Consider the following 27,190-nt stretch of genomic DNA (forward strand, 5'->3'; position numbering starts at 1 on the left):
TTTCCTGTGCTACTTAAAGCATATAATAGGCATATAATATAACATATATTTATATTTATTTATATAATTTATCTATAAAACTTATAATAAATTATATATAACTATTTATATATGATGTATTATATTTAGGAATATAATTACTATGTGTTATATATTACTAACAATATTAGTAATTATTATATTATAATAATTTATTATCATATAATATATATTATAATAGGCATATAATAAATGCCTATGATTCATGGACCTAAAAATAAAAAAAAACAGACTACAGAGATTGCATAGCTTGGTTTTTTTAATCCCAAATGCACCAAGAATATAATCTGGCATCTTTTTTATTCTGCATAGGCACACTAACAGGAGAAATATTATGTATAGAAAAAAATTTTATCTAACAGGGGTAAGAACTCATGAATTTTATAATACAGGGGAACCTCCCACCTGAACAATCATCATGGGGACTTGATTTAGACCTATTTGATTGGACCTTGACCATTCAACCCTGATCCCCAGATCCCAACCTTAGAACTTCATAGTTCCCTGCTCCAGCACCAGGAATCAAATATCCCTTTGGGGAGGCCTTAATACTGCTCTGGCATCAACTTGTACCACGATAGATTCATATGACACCCTGATGAGAAGGAATAAGCATCAATTTGTTCTAAGGACTGATTACACTACCTCACCACCTAATGTTTAGATGAAATCAGAAGACCCTCTATCTTAAGATCTGTGCTAAAATCAAGATCATTAATTAAAGAAGATTGACTATGACAACCTTTATTAAGCAGAACTTTCCCTGGGACCACAAAGAAAGAATTTATCCTAGGTTTCAACCTAGAATCTGTGCAAAAACCTTTCCCCCCATTATCCTGCACTGACCCCCACAAGCTTTTGTGCCTGCTGCTCCCTCTTTAGGTCCTCCCATGGTAGAAGATTTGCCTGCAGGAGGCAAACTCACCATAGATCAATTTTGTCCTAGAGTCAGAGATATCCTGGCCATGGTTCATGTGTTGGCATTCGGAGGATCCCCATAACTGTGGCCTGGGTATGTATATACCATATGCAGGTTTCCTTGTGGCAACCATCTAAACAATGACACATGCCTGTAACGCTCTTCCATCCCCCAACCTGGAGCTTAATGGTGCTACCTGAGTCCCAGCATATTCAGATTTCCCCCCATCTCCTTTACATCTGCTCTACTCATTCTGCCATGGAAACTCCAGCTGGCAGCTCTTTGCTCTCCACATCCCCGCCAACACTGCTTGTTCTCATTCTTGTGATATGTGCCAATCTCTGGGGTGTGAGGTGGTTACCTCATAGTTGTTTTGATTTGCATCTTCCTGATGATTAGTGATGTGGAGCATTTTTTCATGTGTCTTTTGGCCATTTGTATTTCTTCTTTGTCAAACTGTCTGTCCACTTCTTCTCCCCATTTTTTAATGGGATTAATATTGTTTTCTTGTAAAATTCTGTCAGTGCCTTGTATATTTTGGAGATTAGCCCCTTGTCTGATCGGTATTGGGTGAACAGTTTCTCCCACTCAGTGGGTGGCTCTTGTATCCTGGGCACTATTCCTTTGAGGTGCAGAAGCTTCTCAGCTTAATATATTCCCATCTGTTAATCTCTGCTTTCACTTGCTTGGAGAGTGCAGTTTCCTTCCTAAAGATGCCTGTAGTCTCAATGTCCTGGAGTGTTTTGCCTACATGTTGTTCTATATATCATATGGTTTAGGTCTGATACTGAGGTCTTTAATGCATTTGGATTTTACCTTCGTACATGATGTTAACTGGGGGGTCTAAGTTCAATTTTTTGCAAGTGGCTGGCCAGTTATGCCAACACCACTTGTTGAAGAGGCTTTCTTTGCTCCATTTAGGATTGCTTGCTCCTTTATCAAATATTAGGTGAATGTATGTCCGGAGAACATTCTCTGAGTATTCAAGCCTATTCCACTGATATGAGGTCCTGTCTTTATTCCAATACCATGCTGTTTTGATAACTATTGCTTTGTAGTAAAGTTTAAAGTTAGGGAAAGTAATTTATCCCATATTCTTTTCCCAATGATTGCTTTAGCTATTTTAGGGTGTTTATTGTTCCAAATGAATTTCAAAAGTGCCTGATCCAATTCTTTGAAGAATGTCATGGGTATCTTTAGAGGGATCACATTAAATCTGTACAATACATTCGGGAGTATTGCCATTTTGATGATGTTAATCCTGCCAATCCATGAGCAGGGTATGAGCTTCCATTTCTGCATGTCCTCTCTTATTTCTTGGAGCAGAGTTTTATAGTTTTCTTTGTATAGTTCCTTCACATTTTAGTCAAGTTGATTCCAAGATATTTGAGTTTGTGTGGCACTATTGTGAATGGGGTTGTTTTCTTAATGTCCATTTCTTCCTTATTACTATTGGTGTATAGAAAGGCCATCGATTTTTGTGTGTTAATTTTGTAGCCTGCCACCTTGCTATATGAGTTTATTTTTTTAGAAGCTTTTTGGTAGAGTCATTAGGGTTTTCTGGCAAAGAGTGAGAGCTTGACTTCTTACTTTCCTACCTGGATTCCCTTGATATCTTTTTCTTGCCTAATTGCTATAGAAAGGACTTCCAGTGCTATGTTGAATATCAGTGGTGAGAGAGGACAGCCTTGTCTTGTGCCAGAATTTAGAGGGAAGGCTTTTATTTTTTCTCCATTGAGGACAATATTTGCCTCTGGCTTGTGGTAGATGGCCTTAACTATATTCAGAAAGGTTCCTTCCATTCCCATCTTACTGACAGTTTTGATGAAGAATGGGTGTTGGACCTTATCAAATGCTTTCTCTGCGTCTATTGATATGATCATGTGAATTTTATTTTCTTGTTGTTGATGTTCTGTATTGTGTTGACAGATTTACGGATGTTAAAGCATCCTTGCATTCCTGGGTATTAACCTACTTGATCGTAGTGGATAATCTTCTTAATGAGGCATTGAATTCTATTTGCCAGGATTCTGTTGAGGATCTTTGCATCTGTGTTCATCAGCGATATTGGTCTGTAATTTTTTTTCGTAGCATCTGTCTGGTTTAGGTATCAAGGTGATGTTGGCTTCATAAAAGCTATTTGGAAGTGGTCCTGTTTTTTCAATTTTATGAAAGAGTCTTGCCAGGATTGGTAGTAGTTCCTCTTGAAAGGTTTGAAAGAATTCATTAGTGAATCCATCTGGGCCTGGGCTTTTGTTTTTTGGCAGACATTTGATTACTGTCTTAATTTCCTCAATAGTGATGGAGGTGTTTAGATATGCTACATCCTTTTCGTTCAACCATGGAAGATTATAAGAGTCCAAGATTTATCCATTTCTTCCAGGTTCTCATTTTTAGTGGCATAGAGTTCCTCAAAGTAGTTTCTGATTACCCTTTGTATCTCTGTCATATCAATACTGATCTCTTCTTTTTCATCCTAATACGAGTTATCAAGTTTCTCTCTCTCTCTTTCTTTGTTAGTTTTGCCAGTGGTCTATCAATCTTGCTTATTTTTTCAAAGAACCAACTTCTGCTTTCATTGATCTTTTGGATTGTTTTTTGGGTTTTCACTTCATTGATTTCTGCTCTCAGCTTTGTTATTTTTTTCTGTCTTCCTATTTTTGGTTCCTTTTGTTGAGCACTTTCTAATTCTATGAGCTGAGTCATTAAGCTGTTCAGGTATGCCCCTTCTTCTTTCCTGATGTGTGCTTGCAAAGCTATAAATTTTCCTCTCAGTACCGCTTTTGCTATGTCCCATAGGTTCTGATTGTGTATCCATTGCCATTTGTTTTTAGTAAGGTTTTGATTTCCTCTTTGATTTCATCTCGGACCCACTGGTTATTCAATATGACGCTGTTTAACTTCCAGGTGTTAAAATTTTTCTTTTGTGTCTCTTTGTAGTTCACATATAATTTCAGCAAAGATAGCCTGCAAAATTTCTATCCTTTTGATATTATGGAGGTATGTTTTATGTGATAGCATGTAGTCTATCCTGGAGAATGTCCCATGTACATTAGAGAAGAATGTATATCCAGGGTTCTGGGGGTGGAGTGTCCTATATATATCTACTAGGCCTCTTTCTTCCATTTCTCTTTTCAGGTCTAGTATATTCTTTTTGGTTTCAATCTGGTTGACCTACCAAGTGTTTACAATGCCGTGTTGAGGTCTCCCATATTTATTGTGTTGTTATTGATATTATTTTTTTAGATTTGTCAAGAATTGTATTAAATATTTTGCTGGTCCCTCATTCGGTGCATATATGTTTACGAGAGTGATTTCTTCCTGCTGCACATATCCCTTGATTAATACAAAATGTACATCTTTTTCCCTTACAACCTTCCTGAGTATAAATTTTGCATCATTTGATATTAGTATGGCCACTCCAGCTTTTTTATGGATGAAGTTTGCTTGCATGATTTTCCTCCAGCCTTTTATTTTGAGTCTATATTTGTTCTGACTATTCAGGTGCATTTTTTGTAGGCAGCAGAAGGTTGAATTGAGTTTTTGATCCATTTAGCCACTCTGTGTCTCTAACTGGTGCATTTAGTCCATTGATATTGAGAGAGTTGTCCTCGGATTTAGTGCCATCTTTATATCAAAGTTTGCTGTGTCTGTTGGTCAGTCTTGTGTTAAAGTTGGTCTTTCAGTTTTTCTCTTAAAACTGGTTTTGAGTCTGTGAAGTTTCTGAGCTGTTGTTTGCCTGTGAAATCATGTATTGTTCCTTCAAACCTGAAAGTGAATGCTGGGTGCAGTATTCTAGGTGAAGCATTTATTTTATTGAGTTTTGTCACTATGTCCCACCACTGCTTTCTGGCCTTGAGTGTTTCAGGTGACAGGTCTGCAGTAAATTTCAAGGATGCTTCCTTGGATGTAGTTTCTCTTTTCAATCTTGCTGCTTTCAGAATTCTGTCTCTATCTGTGGGATTCATCATCATTACTAGGATGTGTCTTGAGGTGTTTTTTCTGGGGTTTCTTTTAGTTGGTACTCTTCGGGCATGCAGAATTTAATCACATGTATTCTTTAGCTCTGGTAGTTTCTCTTTAATGATGTTCTTGACCATTGTTTCTTGCTGGAGATTTTCTTCCTGGGTCTCTGGGACTCCAATGATTCTTAAGTTGTTTCTGTTGAGCTTATCATAGACTTCTATTTTCATCTGTTCCCATTCTTTGAGTAATTTTACCATTGTTTGATCATTTGCTTTAACGCTTTTTTCCAATCTCTTCTGCTGTATGGAGTTGTTATTCATCTTATCTTTCAGTGTACTAATTCTATCCTCAGCTGCTGTTAACACGTGGGAAAGCTCATCCATGTTTTTCTTCAATTCATTTACTGAGTTTTTAAGACCTGTTATTTGACCTGAAATTTCAGTTTGCAGTTTTCTGATATCTATCTTCATATTTTCTTGATTCTTATTAGTATTCTCTTCTATATTTTCTTTGAGTTCTTTGAACATCTTCTATATTTTGACTCTAAACTCCTTTTGAGAGACTGACTAGTTGGTTGGCCATGTTCTGGTCATCTGAGTTGCCATCTTCAGTCTCTATGTCTATTGCTGGCCTGTGTTTTTTCCCCATTGTCACACTTGTATTGTGGGTTTTTCTACGTATTGTGGTTGTATTCATTGGCTAAATGATGTGTGCATCTGCACGCTCCTCTGTCTCCTCCCTCTCTGGGCATATCAACTCTACTCCAGGGAAGGCTAGCCTTGCGCAGATGAAGCCACATACAGGATGAAATCTGGTCAAGAATGCAGCACAGCACAGGAGACAGTCAGAGATATGTGCTGGCATCTGAGTTCCAGCAGAGTTCCCCACTTAAACTTTTAAGGTTAACTTAAACTAATATGCATGTGCATGGAAATGTAAAAGTGTACTTTGCCTTCAATGTTTAAGGAGTTACATACGTTTTATGGCTTTAGATTGCTTTGTGTGCTGCTAAGAATTATTATGTACTACAATCTGGGTACTTGAGGGACAAAGTAATTATACATGGGTTCTGTTTTATTTTTCTTAATGTTCTTTGGCTGAAAGTTCAAAGTTAATATATCAGCAATGGGACTACTGAAAATTCTGTTTATGAGTGATTGTCTTTCCACTGTAACTTTACCTTGTCCTCTTTCTTTGCATCTTTGTTCTCATAATTAAAAATAAAAAAATTAATAAATTAAAAAAAAGAATGGGGTCTCCCAAGATATATCCACACAGTGAATTCTCCATCAAAGAGGATAATTGTTGTTGTTCAGGATGTACATTTCACTCCACAGTCATTTCATACATTATGTCATAAAGTCTCTCATGATATCAGGAAAAAAATAGTTTTCTAGAAAAACAGTGCAGTGGGTAGGAACTTGCCTTGCATGTGGCTGAGTTAGGTTCAATCCTTGGCACTATATAATCCCCTGAATGTCACCAGAAAGAATGCCTGAGAAAATTTAGATGTGGCCCCAAGTCCACAAATTAATTTTAATTAAAAGATAAATATATATATAAATCAACTGCATAACTATGACTTATCACTTCACTTTTCTGCATCAGCAAGTTGTAGATTTTCTAAAGCAAAAGCCATTTATTTTTTTATTTGCAGAAAAATTGTCTAATAATGTTTTTCGTGAGTATAGAGAGACCATTTTTATACAATCAGTTGACAATATTCATAAACTAACATTTGTAAATTAACATATTTAGCTCAAAATATGTGAATTTAATTGTGCACATCCAATTTATTGTAATAAATTATTAAACTGCCTATATTATAAAAATGAACTATGGCCACCATATTTTTTCTAATTTAATTCTCTTCCAGTAAGCGACTTTTAAGCCTATTTTTAACTCCATGCATAATTTATTTAAGAAGGTTATATTTAAAACTATGTTCACAGGTGGCCTAGACCTTTGAGAGGTCAATCACCATCAGGTCATGGCTAGTGAAAGGAGGGGTTGATAGAAAACTAAAACCAAGGTTGAAATATAATTATTTAAAATATTTAAAGTAAGGACAACTTATGCTTATTTTATATAAACTATTAAGAATACAGATATATATTGAGAGAAGAATATCTAAAAGTTTATAGAGAATTAAGCTAAAGTCTCTGGGTTTGAAAGCATACTAATTATTACAAATATATTTATATAAGCTTTAGCATAGATTTATCCAATAGTGCAAAAAATTATTTTTGAAAAATATGTCCATCATTGACTTGGCATCTTCATGTAAAAATCATAAAACTAAGAATTTTGCCAAGTCACATCCCTACCCCAATTATTCCAAAACTCCCCTTTCAGTTATTTCCAACATAGTGCTATACTATGTTAACTATTTCCCAAGAATCATTTCTTATATTTTTTGAGAAACTTCATGTCTATGTTTAACTACTGCCATTGTCATCTAATGTTTCTGTAATAGTATAAGACCATCTTCTACTCCATACACAGAAATGTACATATATCAAAAACTAAAATTTAAAGTTACATGTTTTTCTTCAATGATGATTTTGAAGCACTGGAGATTTTAGTCTCTGAGATCCTTGCTTACCTGGGTTTGAGGGGACATATAACAGATTAAGATAATTTTGTCTTTCTGATTGTCATAGGAAGGTCACTTCCACTGGACAGTGAAATAACTGGTCCCATTATACAGGGCTCAGTGATTACTTGGTAATTATAATTTCTGGTTTCACTTTTAAATAATAGGTGTGAAAAAAGGGTTTTGGTGAAAAACTATTACTTCCAACTCTCACCCAGCTATATGTCACTATATGTTTCAATTCTAGGAAATGGGACGTAAGTGTAAGTTTCTTGAAAAACGTTGAAAGGCCAAGAATTATCTTGGAACATAAAATAAAGCTTGAAGCTTTAGTAATTATTTTGATATTAGAAGTGTCCTTGAATGTGAAGTCATACTTAGAAAATAGTAGACTATAAAGAATAGAGTCTCTCGCCCTCTCCCCCCCCTTTCTCTCTCTCCTTTCTTTTCCTTTATGTTTATCTAAATTTCTTTCAGCAAAAACAATTTTGGTTCACAAGAAAAACTGAAAGGAAGAAATAAAACTAAAAAGAAACTAAAAAGACATTGAGTGACTGCCCAGTGCTGCATTATCACCACCCCAAGGTTACTATACTAGTTCCTATGGGTCCATTTATATTTTATCTCCATCCCTACCACTGCTACTCTAGCCAGTCATAAATCCATCTTCTAGTTCCATATAACTTTTCTGGGCATTTCAGGGAAATGGAGTCAGCCTACATGATTTAACTTCTTTCACTTAGAATCTAGTGTTTGAGGTTCATTAATGATATAGTATGTGTTATTCCTTTGTATTGCTCAATAATCTTATATTATCTTGAAAGGCCACATTTTAATTTTCTCCTTATTTTTCAGTGATCATTTAGGTTACTGTCTATTGTAAATAATACTGCTAAAATGTTTATGTGAAGTTCTATATATGGGTATGAGTTTATTTATCTGGGGAGAATAATTAAAAGTGAAAATGCTGGGTCATGAGTAATTCTATGTTTAATTTTTGAAGGACTATTAAAAATAGATTAGAGCCTGAGTTTCTAAAAAACAATTCTGAATTCTATAATGAGTTTTCTGTTTCTGAATTTTATTTATATAAAAATTAAGTAAGCTTTCCCCTTGTTTAATGATTACATATAAAATATGGTATTTGAAAAAAATATTAACTTCATTGTTAGAGAACATATTTTATTTAATCCAGAGTCTAGAAAATTCTCATGAAGTTAGAAAACAACCTAAGAATTAGAACATTACCAATCCTGTGGGACAAATAATGACCCCAAGACTATAATTTAATAAGTAAAAAGCAATACTAGAGTCAAACTTTGAACACTGTAATAAAGGAAGCTCTGTTGTATTTAATAAATTTTTATAAAAAAAGTAAAAGATTTTATGATTTATTAGAACTAATCAATGTTTATATGATACTACTTAATAAGTTAATAAAATAGTAGTAAACTGTGGGGAAACTTGTATAGTAATAGAGAAAAACAAAATTAGAATGAGATTATGCTTTTGAGAGCATAAAGTTGTATTATTGAGACCTATTCTAAAGTTTAAGTCTGAGGAGATAATATAATGAAGTGAATTTTGAACCGGCTGAAGAAATTAAAGTATCAAATGGTTGTGTTTAGTTCTGCCCTATTATTTGAAAAAGAGAAAAAAATGATACTAATGTATAAAAGCTAAGAAAAACAGCAAATCAAAACTAACACAATAATATAGGCACAGACATGGAGTTTAAAAAATATATTGTATGCCCTGTGTGCAGAGTACTCAATCACTTTTCAATGTCCATTGAATAAAATATCTTAGCTCTGATTATACTAAATCATGGAAAAAAGACTGAAACAATGACAGGTTTACTGATATCAACATCCTTGAAAGAAAAAGCTACTAAAATTTTTTTTTTCCAACAGCCTTCAGCTATGCAACGGAGACTTTGTTCCTATTAAAGGTGGCAGCTGTTCAAGCTGCTGATTGTTGAAATTTCCTCTAAGACACTTGGTGCCTACTATCCTAGTAGAGTCCCATGCTACAGGCATGCTAAGACACTTTGACACTATGGAGGAAAGGGAATACAAAATGAATTGTAAAATATTCTCACTATGGAAAACAGAGCCAAATGACTAACAAAATAATCTTATAGAATACTGTTTCAAACAATTCAATGGATGAGGGGCTAGGTAAAGTTATGACTATTTTTAGAAGAAAAATAAAAGCCCTGGCTTTCAGAGAACTGGGTAGTAAGAACGAGTTCCTACAATATCAGAATATAAAGATAAGTCAGCCTCAGGACAGCTCATTGATTGTCCAGTGGGGCCGGTGAAATAGATGCTCTTAGCAAACTGCCAGTTCATCCCTAGTCCACAGTAGTTCCTTGGGAGATCTAGCATAAAGGTGGTTGTGAAATGTCTCTAGTTTATTGTATTTGATCTACTCAAAGTATCTAACTTACCAAGTCCATTAAATTAATATATATTCATATATTTAGTATATTTAAACCAGAATCTGACATTTTATGGATTAAATATCCCCTAAAACCTGTTACTCAATGAGATTTAAAATTGAGGTCTTTGAGAGATGATTAGCTCATGGTAAAGTTTTTCTTGTATTAAACACCTAGGAAACTTTCTTACCCTTGCTGCTATGTAGGAACACAGTAGGGAATTCCTATCAGTGAAAATGGCAGTATCCAAAAATCTAGTAACACCTACTGTTGGTGGAACTGTTGTGAGATAGTAACTTTCATTCACTGTTGGTGGGAATGCCATCTGGTTCAGTCTATGGAAAACAATATAGAGATCTGTTTATAGAATAGGCATAGGTTATATAACACTGTTTTGCATCTATCACCTAAACTCAAAAGCACTAATTCAAAAGAATGTATGCACACCTATGTTCATTCACTCATTTAGTACAATAGCCACAAAATGGAAATAACCCAAATACCAACTGCAGATGAATGGAGTAAGAAGTTGTGGTATGTATACATACCAGAAAACTATGCTCGAAGAAAGAAGAGTTAGGAAATTTGCAGCAATATGGATAAAATTAGAGAATATTCTGAAGAGTGAAGTCCATCAGCAGGAAAGGGATAGATACAGAATTATCTCTTTCATATGTGGGACTTAAAGGTATCAACAAAAATCTAGAGATAATATAAAGAGAAAACTCAACTACACAATTGAATTGGAATGGGCTTTTAGGAAGGAGGGGAATTGGGAATATGGGAGAGGGAAGAAGTACACTTGGTGGAGGGTATGGTGTTGGAACTGTGTGCACAAAAACAAAACTTGATACCATTGTAAACCAAATCTCAATTTTACAATTATAAAAATATATTCTAATAATCATAAAGAAAATATTTAGAAAATTTGAATGTCCACTTCATTCATTTTCTTCTAATTTTCCCCTCCCAAGAAGTTCATAATGTCAACAATTTGGTACATTTGTTTTAAATTCCTTCATCTGATGATAAAATATACCAATGTATTGGAAAGATTTTTAATTATTAGTACAAAACAACTGCCTTATTCTTTTTAAAAATCCCACAGACATAATAATCTACTCAATTACTCATTTATTAATACATTAAATTTCCTTTTATATTTTTACAATTAAAAACAATGCTACAGTTATTATATTTTGCATATACTTTAATTAGTATGGGTAAGTCTTACTGTGGAATAATTTCCTAGAAATGGAATTGCTGGGTCAAGCTTATGTATGAATTCAACATTGAATAATTCTGAGAAATTGGCTTCACTGAAGCCTCCAGATTGAAATCTTGAGTGCAGGTTGTTGACATTTACTCTGCCATCAGCTTGCATTACTGTCCCTAATGGAGATGGATTATATGTGTCTGTGAAGAAAGTTTAGCTTGCTTTGTATCTTTAGAACTCAGGGATTTGTAACCCGAATCCATTACCACTCAATTCTTGGGACAGGTGGACAACCAAATGGAAAGAGGAGTGATGTTAATATTATATGACAGATTATACTATCCACTTCATTAGACCCTTCTTTCTGAACTTTTTCATTAATTGCTATTTTCAAGTTTACTAATTTCTTAATATTACTAATAACTACTTTCTTTTTCTTTTTTACAGTTTAATGTATTTTTGAGGTAATATGTTTTACAACAGTTTTTAGATTGTCCTACACTTGCACTATTACTTCATCACACATAACACATTTTATTTATTTGTGATTTAATAATTGAGTCCATTCTACAGTCAAATCTGAACTGGGAAATACCAGACTATAAAATTTAATTTTAATCATTGTTAGCTTTAATAACTTCAGTAAAAGGACATTTGTTTGGGAAGATATTAATTATTTTATTGCCACATTATTTGTCTTTTATTAATAAAATACCAATCTTATATAATATTTATAGTAAACTATGTAGCATACATGGACTATTTAAATGATAAGTGCTCATAACTGTGTTAGATATTTAGGAAATATGTAGAAATCTGAGTGGACCAGAGATTATGATTTCATATCAAATTTATCCTATTAGAAGAGAAATATTTCCCAAGTTAGAGTCAATTCTGACAATGATCATTAGAACTGACCACTTTGGAAAAGATCTCAGGACTGAAAGAGGAGAAATAGAACTGACCACTTTGGAAAAGAACTCAGGACTGAAAGAGGAGAAAGTGACATGCAAGATACCCCTTTATGAACAATAGTGCAAACCACAGGGTAAAAAGGTGTGTGTGTGTATGTGTGTGAGTGTGTGTATGTGTGTGTGTGTGTGTGTGTGTGTGTGAGAGAGAGAGAGAGAGAGAGAGAGAGAGAGAGAGAGAGAGAGAGAGAGAGAGAGAGAGAGAGAATTGAATTGTCTGCCCCAGGAGGAGGTGAGGTGCACTGGCAAAGGGTGGTACATATTCTATGAAACCCAACAATGAACAATTTTGTGGCCACAGTGATTAAATAATTAAAAAACAACATTTGAAATCTGAAACAAAGTTATCTCATATCTAGGGTGAATTCTCTAGGATTGCTGAGCAATGCTAAAGGCTCACTGTAGAGTTGAGGAGTATACAGTTTGTGTAAATCCAAATAGTAGGGTGCAGCTGGGTTACTCTTGGTCTGATTTTTGCCTGGTCGGTTAGTAATATTAGAAAAAGGAAAGTTATTAGTATGTAAGTAGACAAAGGAAATGGAAACAGAGGATCAGTTTTGGTGGTGGACCATGGATTATAAATTAGAAAAGAGGAATATAAAAACATGAAGGTATGGATGGACAGCATAAATTAATTAATATCAGTGGAGTCCAAATGCTGCCAGAATCAAAGAATTGTATGTATGCACCATATAGGATCTGTAATGTCTGAACTACTTTTATGAAAACAATAATACTTTCAAATTATTTTATATAGATTTTTACTGATTTATGAATTGAATAAAATTATAAATACTACTTAGAAAAACTAGTACTTTTTTTGGGGGGGGTCAGACCCGGCAGCACTCATGGGTATCTCCTGGCTCTATGCTCAGAAATCACTCCCAGCAGGCTCAGGGGACCATATGGGATGTCAGGATTTGAACCACTGTCCTTCTGCATGTAAGGCAAATGCCCTACCTCCATGTTATCTCTCAGGCCCCAAACTCGTACATTTTTAATAAATCAAATCTATAACATAAGTCTCAAATATTTAGATTTTATATAAAACTAACAAATACTGTAGTATTAGAAATATTACATGATCCAGTATATCAGCACTTACTGCAAACATATATGATAGTTACAAATTCAATTGCGCTGTTTCAAAATAAAAAATTACAGGTTTACTTTTTTTTTAAATTTATTTCTTTATATCTTCAAAGCATCAATAATAAATGGCATATTGAAAAACATTGTTCAGACAGACTGAAATGTTCATTTCTGAGTTATGGGACAGTTGGTGGATGGGTTAGAGATCAGTCAAGCAGTTAAGCATTTCCAAAGCAGCAGCACTACAGCTAATAGGACCATAAGTGTTTTTACTGCACCTGTTAGCTTATCTTCCCATACAGGATAATAAAAAGAAAATGGAGCCCAAATGAACAGCAAAAGCAAGCAATATCTGATTAATTCCCTGTGGCACTAATATTGGCATCAAATTAGAGTCTAGTAGACCAATACAATAGTCTACAACTCTGATGTTAAAAGAGCCAACTTTAAGCTGCAGCCCAGGGGTTTTATAGTCTATATAGTCCACAGCTGTGCCCTAAGAGTGTCAAGATCAGAGACCTGTCCCTGCTCAGCTGGAATGAAGGAGATCCACGAGAAAGAACCCTGCAGTCTCCCATAGATAGGTTTAAGTCACTTTTCCTGCTGACTTCTCAGCAAGTTTATTTTCCATTGCTCTATGACAAATTGCAAGACATTAAACTCAGACAGGTATGGCTTACAAGTCTTGTTTATGGGAATCTATATATGAAGAAATGCAAGAACACTAGGTCCAATGAGGATCAGGTCTGTGTCTCAGATATGATCAGTGTTTAGTGATTTTTATGATCAGTGTTTATTGCTATTTTCACAGGACATGATGATATATCTTTCTCTTCATCCATCGTCTTTTTCACAGATAGTCTCTTCGGTTCGTATTTTTATTTTTCTGGAAATTCTTATTTCATAAATAGCATGCTCATTCAAGTATGAAAGATACCTTTGGTCTGTGATTTATCTTTTCAAGGCATTTAATAGACCTATTATTGACCTTTTGTTGTATTTCCCTCTGACTAATTTGAGTGAGCCTTAAGAAAAATCACTTTTACAATTTGTTGTATAGTTTTTAATATTTATAACCTTTATACTTCTCTTTTACACACTAATTTTTCCAAATAGATACAAATGCTTCTTTATATTCAATGACTCACATGAAATCACTAATTTTATAAGTCAAAATAGCCACATGTTGGAAACCATAGAACTTGTTCTTAAAATATTAAATTTTATTTATTAATGTGTTATAATTTAATTGCTATTTATCTCAAAGTGTAATTGCATTGTGAAATTATGTCTCAGGTGTACATCAATGAAAATAAGTGTCCCTTTGTCCTTATTTTAAGATCCTACCCTTCCCTTCTGGTTCCCGCTAATGGGTTTATTATTCAGACCTTTATTTTTATTTTATTTAGTTCATCTGTTTATCTACATACCACATACAAATGAAATTAAAGTTATTTTTTCACTAAGCAGAACATCTCCTAGTCTTAGGCTGTTGTTCTAGATGCCGGGATTGTCTCTCTGTATGGCCAACTATTATTACACTGTACAACAAATGTAAACCATTTCTTTATCTCCTTTGCAGTCAGTGGGGGGGGGGGTAAGTTTGCTGTTCTGTTTGTTCAGAGCTATAATAAAACTGCTATAAATATAAACAACAGTGCAGGGCACCCCTGGGCTGCGGTTCTAGTTTCAGACTTGAAAGAGGCTCAGGCAGGCCTCTGACTCTGGCCACTTCATGCTTCTCAAGCCTGGAAACTCAGGTCCCTCGTGGAGGCCCCCCTTCGTCCAGAACCCGATTGCTGCCCTACCCCCACCCCCATCCTTTAGCCGTTCTTCCCCGGGGGCTGGCCTAGGGAGGGTCAGCGTGGAGTGGGCGCCCCCGGGCCCCTTCATGGGCGGCTGACTAGGGACAAACCCACCTGGTTCCTCAAGTCTTTCCACCTGGCAGGATGCTTTGCTGGGCTGCGCCGGTTTGAGTGGGATGGCATGGCGGCCTGTGGCTTGCTGGAGGCTTGCCTGGCCCGGGTGCTCTTCTACCCGACGCTCCTCTACACGGTGCTGCGGAATAAGATGCCGGGCCGGGCGCACTACAAATGGTACCACCGCATCGACTCCACCGTGTTGCTGGGCGCGCTGCCGTTGCGGAGTATGACACATCTGTTGGTGCAGGTGGAGAACGTCCGCGCCGTGATCACCATGAATGAGGAATACGAGACGAGGTTTCTGTGCAACTCCTACAAGGAATGGAAACGAGTCGGGGTCGAACAACTGCGCCTCAGCACCGTGGACATGACTGGCATCCCCAGCCTGGCCCATCTCCACCAAGGGGTCCAGTTTGCACTCAAGTACCGGGCCCAGGGCCAGAGTGTCTATGTGCACTGTAAGGCTGGGCGCTCCAGGAGTGCTACCATGGTAGCGGCCTATCTGATCCAGGCCTACAGCTGGAGCCCCGAGGAAGCCGTAGAGGTCATCACCTGCATCCGCTCACACGTCCTCATCAGGGCTGGCCAGCTGGCAGTTCTCCACCAGTTCCACAAGGAAGTCACTTCAGGGAAAGGAGATGAGAAGATGCCTGATAAACCTCCTTTCTACAGAAATCTAATAGGACCGAAGGGAATAGAGCGTCAACTTGTAGCATGAATGTGCTAAGTAATGAAGAGTTTTTGCTCCCTTGGTCTTGTTTCATTTTCCTGTTGTGCGGATAGAAAAAAAAAATCACCCTCAAAATCAAACAAACAAAAAACGAAAAGTACATCTCTTCAAATGGTTGTTTTGTGTTGTTGGGAGAGGAGGGTAAAAAAAAATCTAGAATTGTAATAACTAGATAGTATGGGATTTGAGAAAACTAGATGGCATGGCGTTTACATTTTAAATCATACGACCAGTCTCTGTCTAGTCTGTTTTTCATAATGGCCTTACTAATTTCCATTCCCACCAATATTTGAATTTCCCTTTCCATGATCATGAGGGTGCCTCTGCTTATATGAGGCTCCCTTATCTATTCGGAGATAATATTTCAGCAGTTGTTTCTTGACATTTGGGAACAGGATACTGTCTCAAGTTATGAATGCTATTTTTTTTGTTTGAAGAGGAAAAATGACTATCTTTTCATTTTCTTATTGACTATAGAACTGCCTATTCATATCCTCTGCCCATTTAAAAAACCTTATTAGTTTGCTGTATATTTTGGACATGAAACACTTTTTTGGATGTAGGATGTGCAGATGCCTTCTCATTTAGTACAGTATCTTTCTGTTGTGATGACTTTATTTCATTTTATAGAATTTTTTTAAAATTTTATGTCAATCCATTTGCTAATCCTCAATCTGTTTCCCCTGCCACTGGGGTCAAATCCCCAAACACATCTCTTAAGTGTGTTTTATCAAGAAGCACATTACACATTTTCTTATGTGTATTTGATAGTTTCAAATATTTTCCCTAAGAATATGTTCAACATTTTATTTCATTTCAATCTTAACTTCAATCTTAAAACCACTTAGCAGTATACCTATTACCTTCTTGTTGACCACTTAAATTTATGTGCATGGTTTGTTAGACTGAAAAAAATATTAACTATGTTGTAACACATAAGAACCACTTTTAACATAAAGTTATTTACCTTCCCATAGCATTAAAAATTATAAATACAGGTATCAATATAATCTGATCTTCCTTTTGATATTACTTCTTATCAGCACCCACACTGCTTTAAAACAACACAATTTGTGACAATATTCTTTTTGTTTGTTTGTTTGTTTTTTGGGGGGCCACACCTGGTGATGCTCAGGTGTTACTCCTGGCTGGGCACTCAGAAATTGCTCATGGCTTGAGAGAGCATATGGGACGCCGGGGGATTGAACTGCCGTCTGTCCTAGGTTAGTACACTCAAGGCAGATGCCTTACCGCTCTGTGCCACTACTCCAGCCCCAACAATATTGATTTTACCTGATATTTAGGATGATTTAAACTTAAATTTCACTAAGATGGATAAATTATGCCACTTCTGGTTTTCTTCTGGAGTGATTAACTTTTCAGAAACATACATGCTGTCACAGCCATTTGACACTTATCTGTCTTATAAACCATGAACCTATTTTTGAGCACTCAGATTTATGCCTATATGATAGTGTCTTAACAAGAAGAAAAAAATGTGCTGCATCTTTCCTCTGTTACCTGAGAACAGTTTGTGTGTACTTACATTCTTTTTTTTTTTTTTTTTTTTTTTTGGTTTTTGGGTCTCACCCGGCTGTGCTCAGGGGTTACTCCTGGCTCCATGCTCAGAAATTGCTCCTGGCAAGCACGGGGGACCATATGGGACGCCGGGATTCGAACTGATGACCTTCTGCATGAAAGGCAAATGCCTTACCTCCATGCTATCTCTCCGGCCCCAATACTTACATTCTTATAAATGATCAGATTATGTTTTGTCAGCTGGAATTTTTTTGCTTAATGAGTGCATATTTTGCATTGTGATATTTAATCAAGACATGAACATGAATAGTAGAAAGTTGTTGATTTAAAACAAGTTTGCTTTAGATAAGTTTAAAACAAGTTTTAAATTTATTAAAACCCATCATTGGGGGCTGAAGAGATAGCATGGAGGTAAAGTGTTTGCTTTTCATGCAGAAGGACGGTGGTTTGAATCCTGGCATCCCATATAGTCCCCTGAGCCTGCCAGGGATGACTTCTGAGCATAGAGCCAGGAATAACCCCTGAGCGCTGCCAAGTGTGACCCAAAAACCAAAAAAAAAAAAAAAATTCATCTTTGTATGTTTTTTTAGGTGGCTGTGAAAGCTTCATATTTTCTTTGGACATCATAAGACAGCTTAGCTCTTGAAGTACAAGTTCAATGCTATATGAATCTTGCCATTTTGATAACACTGGTGGTATGCTCTGTGGATGCATTTACCATTCCACTGGAATAATGTATTCCATTAATATTAATTTTGGTTACAAATCTAACTGATGGAGGAGCTTCTGGGTATTTTGGTTCACATTCTACTTTTAGTCTATATATTCTGTTTTCATAATTCCTCCTTACTGGCCTAATAACATGCTTGTATGTGTCATATATTCATCATCTTCAAGGCCCCAGCTAACTGTGCCATTGCCTACTTCTTTTGTCCTTCAAGTTCTTCAAACAAGTGAAAATTATAAAGAACCTTAACTCCTGAGGAGACTGCCATCTCTCCTGCAGCCTGAGGCCAGTTTTAGATATTAAAAAAAAAGTTTCAATTTCTAAAACCATGTCTTAGATTCACTTAAAAGTGATTTTTGTATATGGTATTAGTGGTATAGTTTAAAATTTTTTGCATGTATGTATAATTTCTCAGGATCCTTTATTTGAGAGATTTCCATTATTTTATTGCAAGATTTTGTCCCTTTTGTCATAAATGAGATATCTATATTTGTGTTGCTTTACTTCTGGGTATAATTCTATTCCATTGATCTGTGTCTGTTTTCATTCCAAGTCCATGTTGCTTTAATTATCATCACTTTGTAGTGTAGTTTGAAATTGGGAGTTAAATAACATTTTGGTTTTTAGACAAGTGCTAAGTCTGTGTTATGTCTTAAGTGGTTCAAATAACTTTTATAATTTTTGTTCCTGTTTCTATAAACAACACTGTGTGTGTGTGTGTGTGTGTGTGTGTGTGTGTGTGTATATATATATATATATGGAGGCTATTGAATCAGCATGTTATTGGCTATGGCAGCATTCTGATGATGTTTAGTCTTTCAGAGTTCATCACATGCTTTCCTCTATTTGTGTGTCTTATTTTTTTCAACAACTTGCAGTCTTATTTTATATAATTTTTTTTTACTTCTTTAGCTAGATTTATTTATAATAAAGGGCTATTTTTTCCATGTGATTTTAGGTGTGAATGGTTCCCTAAATTTTTTTTCTGCCAATTCATTATTAGCAAAGAAACACAATAAATTGTTCATTAATTTTGTAGATTGCTACTTTATTAATTTATGATTTATAAGAGCTTTTATTGGATTCTTTGTTATTTTCAGAAAACAATGATACTTTAACTTATCCTTTTACAATTTAGATCATTTTATTTCTCTTTTTGTCTAAATGTTCCTGATAGACTTATAATTCTATGAATTAGTAGTGATGAAATAGAATATACTTGTTCTGGATTTTAAGAAACATTTTTTTATCTTTCTCACATTGAATATGATGCTACCTATGAGTTTGTCACATATAATAACTTCCATTACATGGAGTATAAATATATATATTTCTATTTTTTGAAGAGTTCTATCATTAAATTATGACAAATCTTGTTAAATATTTTTATTTTATTAATTGAAATTTATGTTTTTGTTGTTTTTGTTAGGTGGTTAATCACATTTATTAGTTTACAAAATTTGAGCTACACTCAGGTTCCAGAAATTTAATTTGATCATGTATTTGATGATTTTAATTATTTTTTGTTTGGATTTTTGATAATATGTAGACATTTTCATAATTATGTTGGTATATAGTTTCTTTTTCTGTAATATCTTTGGCTGATTTCACAATCAGGGTAATAATAGCTTCATAGAACTTTCCCTATTTTTTCAATTTTCCCTCCTTTAAAATTTTGTAGATAGATATTAAATTTTTCTTTAAAATTTTTAAAGAAATTGCTAGTATAGTATTCTGATCGTAGAATGTATTTTGTAGAGTTTTGGTTATTATTTCAAATTTGTTACTCATGATGAAAGTATTTAGATTTTTTTAATTTATTCCTAATTCATTCGTGTAATGTATATTTCTAGTAATTTGTCCATTTCAGTGAGATTGTTCAATTTAGGGGCTGGCACGGTGGCGCTAGAGGTAAGGTATTGCCTTGCCAGCGCTAGCCTAGGATGGACCACGGTTCGATCCCCCGGCGTCCCATATGGTCCCCCAAACCAGGAGCAACTTCTGAGCGCATAGCCAGGAGTAACCCCTGAACATCACCGGGTGTGGCCCAAAAACGAGAGAGAGAGAGAGAGAGAGAGAGAGAGAGAGAGAGAGAGAGAGAGAGAGAGAGAGAGAGAGAGAGAGAGAGAGAGAGAGAGAGAGAGAGAGAAGAGAGAGAGGGAGGGGAGAGAGAGAGGGGAGAGAGAGAGGGGAGAGAGAGAGGGGAGAGAGAGAGAGGGGAGAGAGAGAGAGGGGAGAGAGAGAGGGGGGGAGAGAGGGAGGGGGGAGAGAGAGGGGGGGGAGAGAGGGAGAGGGGAGAGAGTGAGGGGGGAGAGGGAGAGGGGAGAGAGAGAGGGGAGAGAGAGAGGGGAGAGAGAGAGGGGAGAGAGAGAGGGGGGAGAGAGAGAGGGGAGACAGAGAGAGGGGAGAGAGGAGAGAGGGGAGAGGGGAGAGGAGAGAGGGGAGAGGAGAGAGGGGAGAGGAGAGAGGGGAGAGGAGAGAGGGGAGAGGATAGAGGGGAGAGGAGAGAGGGGAGAGGAGAGAGGGGAGAGGAGAGAGAGGAGAGGAGAGAGGAGAGGAGAGGAGAGGAGAGAGGAGAGAGGAGAGGAGAGAGGAGAGGAGAGAGAGAGGAGAGAGAGAGAGAGAGGAGAGAGAGGAGAGAGAGGAGAGAGAGAGAGAGAGAAGAGAAGAGAGAGGATTGTTCAATTTGCTACTTTATGCCAGATCATAATATTATTGTAATTATTTAAATTTATTTTATAATGGTTGTAATTTATTTTTTGTTTCAGATTATTTATGTTTTCTCATTAACTGTAATTCTGACCAAAAACCTTTATACTTTGATAATCTTTTCAAAGAACCAGTTATTTGGTTGCATTGATATTTTGGCTTGCTTTTGATACTGATTTCATCTAACTTTGCTCAGAATCTTATTTACCCTCATCCACTATTTTAGGTTTTTTTCCTAGTTCTGTTTCATCTGAAGTGAATTTTATTTGTATTTGTTTTTGTTTCTTAAGGTAGACCTATATCTTTATTAGATTCCCTCTTTATTTTTTGCTTATCACTACCAAGAATCTTAGTACTAATTTTGCTATTTTCCATAAATTCTAATAATTTGTGTATTAATTTTTAATCATCTACGGTTATTTAAAAGCTACCTCATTTCTTCCATAGCATAATAATTGTTCAGTAGCATGCTGTTTATTTTTCACAATATTTTTTTGTTAATTTTTAATTACATATCATGATTTGAAAAGATACTTGATGTGATTGCGATTCTCATTAATTAATTTTTTTTAAATTCTTGACAATGTTCTATGAACACTTTAAAATAATGTGTTTTCTGATGTTTTAAGGTGGAATGCTTTGAAAATACTACTCAATCCTTCTAATTTGTCATTCAAGGTCATTTTCATTGTCTGCTTGGTTAACTTGTTCACTTCTGTAAGTGGGGTATTAAAATTCACTACTATTATTATGTTGCTGTAGATATTACTCATTAGGTAGGTTAATACTTATTTCTATACTATCACTTTTCTAGTAGGGGAAACTTATTTGTAATACTTAAATAGTATTGGTTTTATTTCATATTTCTGACCTTTATTCACTTCTGTGCTTTAGTTTTTCATTTATATACTTGAGTAGAGCAGCTGACTATGAGGTTTCCAGCTGTAATTATTAATCGGTTTGTGTGAGAAGTAAGCTGCATATGCATTGTACAGATTATTTTGATCTTTGGGGGGAAATCAGACCTGAAATTTGGGCAATTTGTCCACTATCGGTCCTCTTTTTGTGGTCAGTGCTTGTTAGATAAGCAGTAAGAGGAATTATATCTAAAAAAGATTCTTTGTTATTTTTCTTGCTTGGATCCTAGCTTCCATGAAACTTCTAGCTCTACCATATGGCCTTCACTTCACTTAAATCATTTTCACCTATATTTGTGCTCCCCTTCCCAAAATACCTGATTCGGCCAGTTCACCAATGAATTTTATTTGATTTTTTATTTTACTATATTCTTCTGTTTAAAGCATGGATTTCCGTTGTGCCTTCTTTATTGGCATCTATATTAATTTTTTAGATACTTAGACTCTTACCTTGAGTCAAAAAATTTTATCCATGTCCTATCTTTCTGGGTAATTGTTATTCTTGGTATCAAAACAAAGCATCTCTTATATCTTGGTCTTAGAAGAGAAATTGAGATTATTAAAGGAGGAAGAAACATAGACTTCAGAAAGTAATTTTTAGTTGTGATTGATTTTTTTCTAATTAATTTTACAATTAACAATTGGAATTTGTATTTCTTTTAATTTTGTGAGTTAGGTTATATAATCTTTGGTTTATATTTTTATATAATTTTAATATATATTTGAGTCATTCAACTTTGCCTCAAGTTTTTGGTTTGTTTGTTTTGAGTCACACCTGGTGATGTTCAGGAATTACTCTTGGCTCTGCTCTGAGGGATCACATTTGATAGAGCTTGGAATACATGTGGATGGGATACATGTATCCATCTACATATAAATGTATATGGAGTACATATTGGTGTTGGGGATTGAACGCAGGCCAGCTGTGTGCAAGGCAAGCAGCCTACCTGCTGTACTATCTCTAGCCCCTAAGATGTAATTTTAAGCAAATATTATTTGGCATTTGTGAAAGTTGGTAATTGCGAGAATCAGAGCAAGTGCCCCTTTACTTTTGGTGCATTGGATGACCAACTTTCTTTATCCAGTTTTGTCCATCTCATATCTTAGTACTTAATATCCTACAAAAGTAATCGCCCTTTTTGACTTTGAAGGAGTCATGCAAGAGCTAGAGAAGTTAAAAGTGGATTCAAGAGAAGGTAGAAGAGATATATATAGGCCCAGCTATATATATTTTATAATATATATATTTTATAAAATATATATATTCTGTTTAGTATTAGTATATTTTCATTCCCTATGGCTTTCCAAGAAAATATGACCTGTCATAAATGCTAAATGTACAAAGACAGGAATGATTCTCTAGTATTCTATAAAATATATATATTTTTTATTTATATAAAATAAATCAAGTTCATTAGTGACAAAATTACCTCTGTTTTACCTTTGCATATTTTCCAATGAGTTCTTTGGTGATGCAATTTAACATATCCTGGGGAATATAATTTGACTTAGCTAAATTGATATTAAAAAAAACATTAGGGATGTGCTCGCTTCGGCAGCACATATACTAAAATTGGAACTATACAGAGAAGATTGGCATGGCCTCTGCGCAAGGATGACACGCAAATTCGTGAAGCGTTCCATATTTTTTGGCTCCCAGTAGTAGATTCTGAGAGTGAGGAGCCCGACTGAGCCTAGGTGGCCCGATGTGTCCTGACACTAGTCCTGAGACGTCTCAGGCTGCTGAGGGGATGCTGGGAGCGAGCCCACAACGCCGGTCACTCATGCTGTTTTATAACCACTTTCTAAGCATTTTTTATTCACAATTGGAAACACAAATGTAATGCAAGAATAAAAAAAATATTTTGGGGGACAAAGGAAAAAAAAACATTAGGGATGGTGAAAGTCTCCTATTTATTCAAGTAAGAGTTGAAAATATTTTACATCTTGAATAAATGTTTCAATAGTTCATGTAGAATTGAAGTTTCATATTTTTGCATGTAGATTTTACGTAGATATCAAAATATCAAGAAACTATAATTAAAGCATATATTATTGAAGGAAATACATAAACTGAGCTAGAGAGACTACAGAAAAATTACCATGCACAAAACAATTTTGCATATAATGAAATGGTGTTTTTAATAACTGAGTAAATCATTGATTTTTCTCTAAAATATATGGGACATCTGTGTAGTTTTTTAACTTAACAAATTTTGTTTGTTTTGGGGCCAGACCCCATGAGGTTCACGGCTTACTCCTCCTGTCTCTGTACTCAAGGTTCACTCCTGGTACTGGGGACTAAATTGGAGGCCACAAATCAAAACCAGGAAGGCTGATGCAAAGCAAACTCCCTCCCCACTCTACTGTCTCTCTGAACTTAATTTAAAAGTAAATCTCAATCCTATCTCTCTTCTCATAAAAAATCCATTCTACCATAACTTAAATAAAAATTTAACAATTAAATGAAAAAATACCATTATTCAGTCCAGAATTTTTCTGTTTATCATACCATGAAAATAAGCATAAAATTGACTTTATATAATTTTGATTGCATTGAAAATTTTGTACAATTAGAAAGCAAAACTGTATAAAAATTACTTTTATCACTCAGAAAAAAATTTAAGCTAAATATGGTAGACAGAATATACAATTTCTTTTTTGTTTTGCTTTTTTTTTTTGAGCCACACTCAGTGGCTTTAAGAGGCTACTCCTGGCTTTGTGCTCAGAAATCATCCCTGGCAGGCTTCCGACATCATATAGAATGCCAGAGATTGAACCCAGGTGGGCTGTGTGCAAGGCAACGCAACACCTGCTGTGCTACTGATTTAGCCCCAGAATGGACAATTTCTAATATAAATTTGAAAATGTATTCTTCAAATCAAAGTTAAGGCAACTATAATTTATTCACATTTGATATGAAATTAAAAATGTAAATTAATATTTTAATTTACCATTAATAAAATATATAGTAAATAAATGTGTTCTTTCATCATAAAGTTGATAATTATAAAATAATTGATGACACCTGATGTTTGCCAACAATAAAATTAGTGCTAAAAATAAATGATCTTAGTCATGCATTTTTTAGAGTAACAAAGCTCTTCTGGAGAGCAGTTATGTAGTAAGTAAAAAACGTTTTAATCACCAGTCCCTTATCCCATAAATTTCATATCTAATAAAATTTACTTAAAGATTCAGTTACAAGTATTTGCCAATAGTTACTTTGAAGTCAATTTTTATAGTACCAAAACATTGAAGACAACTTAAATTTTTATTAATCTAAGTCAATGTACAGTCAAAAGAATTTTATACACTTTATGAAAATATATATTATATCATAAAAAAACATAATGAAATTTCAAGTTGCACAGTATGTAACAAAATTATTCTAAACATAACTAGAAACTTAATTTTCAAGTGTTAATGTATACAGAGATGAAAATATGCCTTCAGACATTATCTGAATGGAAGACTGCTGAGTTATTTTTCGCTTTGTTTTTTTGTATATTTTCCTATCTTTTTATTAGTTAATATAATAAATTCAGCAATTTTATTATAAGCAAAATAAATTTTCTTTTCAAATAAAAATGTGCATCAATGAAGGATTATATTATTACTATTAATTATTATTATATTTATTTTTTTCTTTGGAAGATTCTCAAAATTAAAGATACAATTTTGGTACTGTAACGTCTCTATTGGTCATTTATGCCATTTCCGGTATTAGTATATTTTCATTCCCTATGGCTTTCCAAGAAAATATGACCTGTCATAAATGCTAAATGTACAAAGACAGGAATGATTCTCTAGTATTTTCCATGAAAGAGTATCAAAAATAGATTCTGATTTGCCTGTCACTATCATGAAAAGCAAAATGAAAAGATTATTTGGTATTTAACTTTAGACATCTGATATCAATTGGGCACAATCCATCTCTCAGTTTAGAGTTGTTATCCCTCAGCCTGCTTTTAGGCCTAATCCTTAAAAAAAAATCTTAACAGTTTCCAGAGTTTGGTCTTTTTCCAATTTTCAGGGCTGAAGCCTTTGGGAAAACTTTAGATGTAATCTTCTGTAGTGCTTTTTCTTTTCCAAAAAGAACAGTCTTCCTTAACATGTGGGATTTTTGTGGTTGTAATTTATCACTTTAAACTTTCAACCACAAATTCATCCTCTGTTTTATAAATGTCTTAGTCTTTCTGTAATGTATAGAACCTTTTACAAAGTTTTTTTTTCAAAACTTGTGCATCATTAAAAAATTATAGTAAGGGTTTTTAAATTATTAAAAATTGATCCAACAATCCACTCAGAATGTAAATAAACACAAAGTATTTGGTGTGAGGGACATGGCTCTTTGAGCACTGTCATGGTATAAAATATTGCATTCGTGCTACACTAGAAGTGAGGTGCATTTAGACCAAGGAGAAATAATAGGCATATCCTGACAGATTTTAATGAGGTTTTAGATTCCTCTTTATCATCACTACTTACTTTAGCTTCTCACAGTCTTGTATACAAGCTAAAAAGATCAAGCTAGTGATGGTGAACACAATGATAAGTTGGAAAATCACACAAAAGGAATTACTTCTAAGGAGTCGCTCAATGGCCAATTTTACTGAATAGATCTGACCTATATTAAGAAATTGAGATTTCATCACATCTGCTAATGACATCAAATTAGCCAAGTCACATAACACCTCCAGAGTTTTCTTGTTATATTAAGAATGGTTTATGGATCCCATTGCAAAACAGTTCACTTAGGAACTAAAACAAAGTCTGACAGCTTCAGGATGGAGAAAATCCACACAAATGCAGCCAATTTCCTAGGGTTTTATCAATCACAGTGAGCTCGAGGCAAGAATGTAGCCTTTATGAAAAAATACAAGATATTTTTTGTGTATCCAGGAATTGTCCATCCTTGTTTCTTGGCACCCCTCTAATTTTCTTTCAGTGTGCAGGAGCAAGATGTATCTTGAATAGAAATTCAAGTTTATTTAAAAATGAGAAAATATATATTTTGAGAAGAAATGAATAGTTTTGCTTTATTTGGATTAAAAACTGAGATGATACCTTTGGGTGCTATCGTTAATGCAATCAAGAGAATTTGGCTCAACTCAAGGAAAAGTATTAAGTTAAATAAGCTTTGGAATAGGTCAAAAAAAGAGATCACTGCAGTATTTGTGTCCTTAGAGATCATTAAATGGAGAAAACTTGTCACTTGTAAAGTATTATTTTGAATCATGTAAACTTAATGCCTGACAGTCTGCGAGTAAAGTGCATTTTCTTTAAAATTCATTACCTGTTCTGAGATTGTATTAATAATTTACTTATTACTGTATGCAAAAGGGAAATAGACAGGACAGGAGAGAAAGCACAGCGGTAGGGCATTTGCCTTGCAAGAAGC

The 27,190-nt window shown here is 34.8% G+C and overlaps 1 protein-coding gene, 1 non-coding gene and 1 pseudogene across 2 annotated transcripts; 2 read left to right on the plus strand and 1 right to left on the minus strand.

The window, feature by feature from the left end:
* The first annotated feature begins 15,228 nt into the window (after positions 1-15,228).
* Positions 15,229-15,882, plus strand: LOC126007104 (phosphatidylglycerophosphatase and protein-tyrosine phosphatase 1-like). The gene has a single exon (XM_049772601.1). It carries the CDS (start codon positions 15,229-15,231, stop codon positions 15,880-15,882), a length of 654 nt encoding a protein of 217 aa, XP_049628558.1.
* A 2,118-nt stretch (positions 15,883-18,000) lies between these two features.
* LOC126007105 (ubiquitin-conjugating enzyme E2 variant 2-like) lies at positions 18,001-18,428 on the minus strand (annotated as a pseudogene).
* A 4,901-nt stretch (positions 18,429-23,329) lies between these two features.
* On the plus strand, positions 23,330-23,436 carry LOC126008367 (U6 spliceosomal RNA). Its single transcript, XR_007495701.1, has one exon. It is a non-coding gene; the product is annotated as a U6 spliceosomal RNA (small nuclear RNA).
* Positions 23,437-27,190: the final 3,754 nt, after the last annotated feature.

Source organism: Suncus etruscus, chromosome 4 (assembly GCF_024139225.1).
Source record: "Suncus etruscus isolate mSunEtr1 chromosome 4, mSunEtr1.pri.cur, whole genome shotgun sequence".
NCBI lineage: Eukaryota > Metazoa > Chordata > Mammalia > Eulipotyphla > Soricidae > Suncus > Suncus etruscus.

Bases quoted from the DNA above. Each gene is read 5' to 3' on its own strand.
- LOC126007104 (XM_049772601.1), top strand. From the start codon at position 15,229: ATGGCGGCCTGTGGCTTGCTGGAGGCTTGCCTGGCCCGGGTGCTCTTC.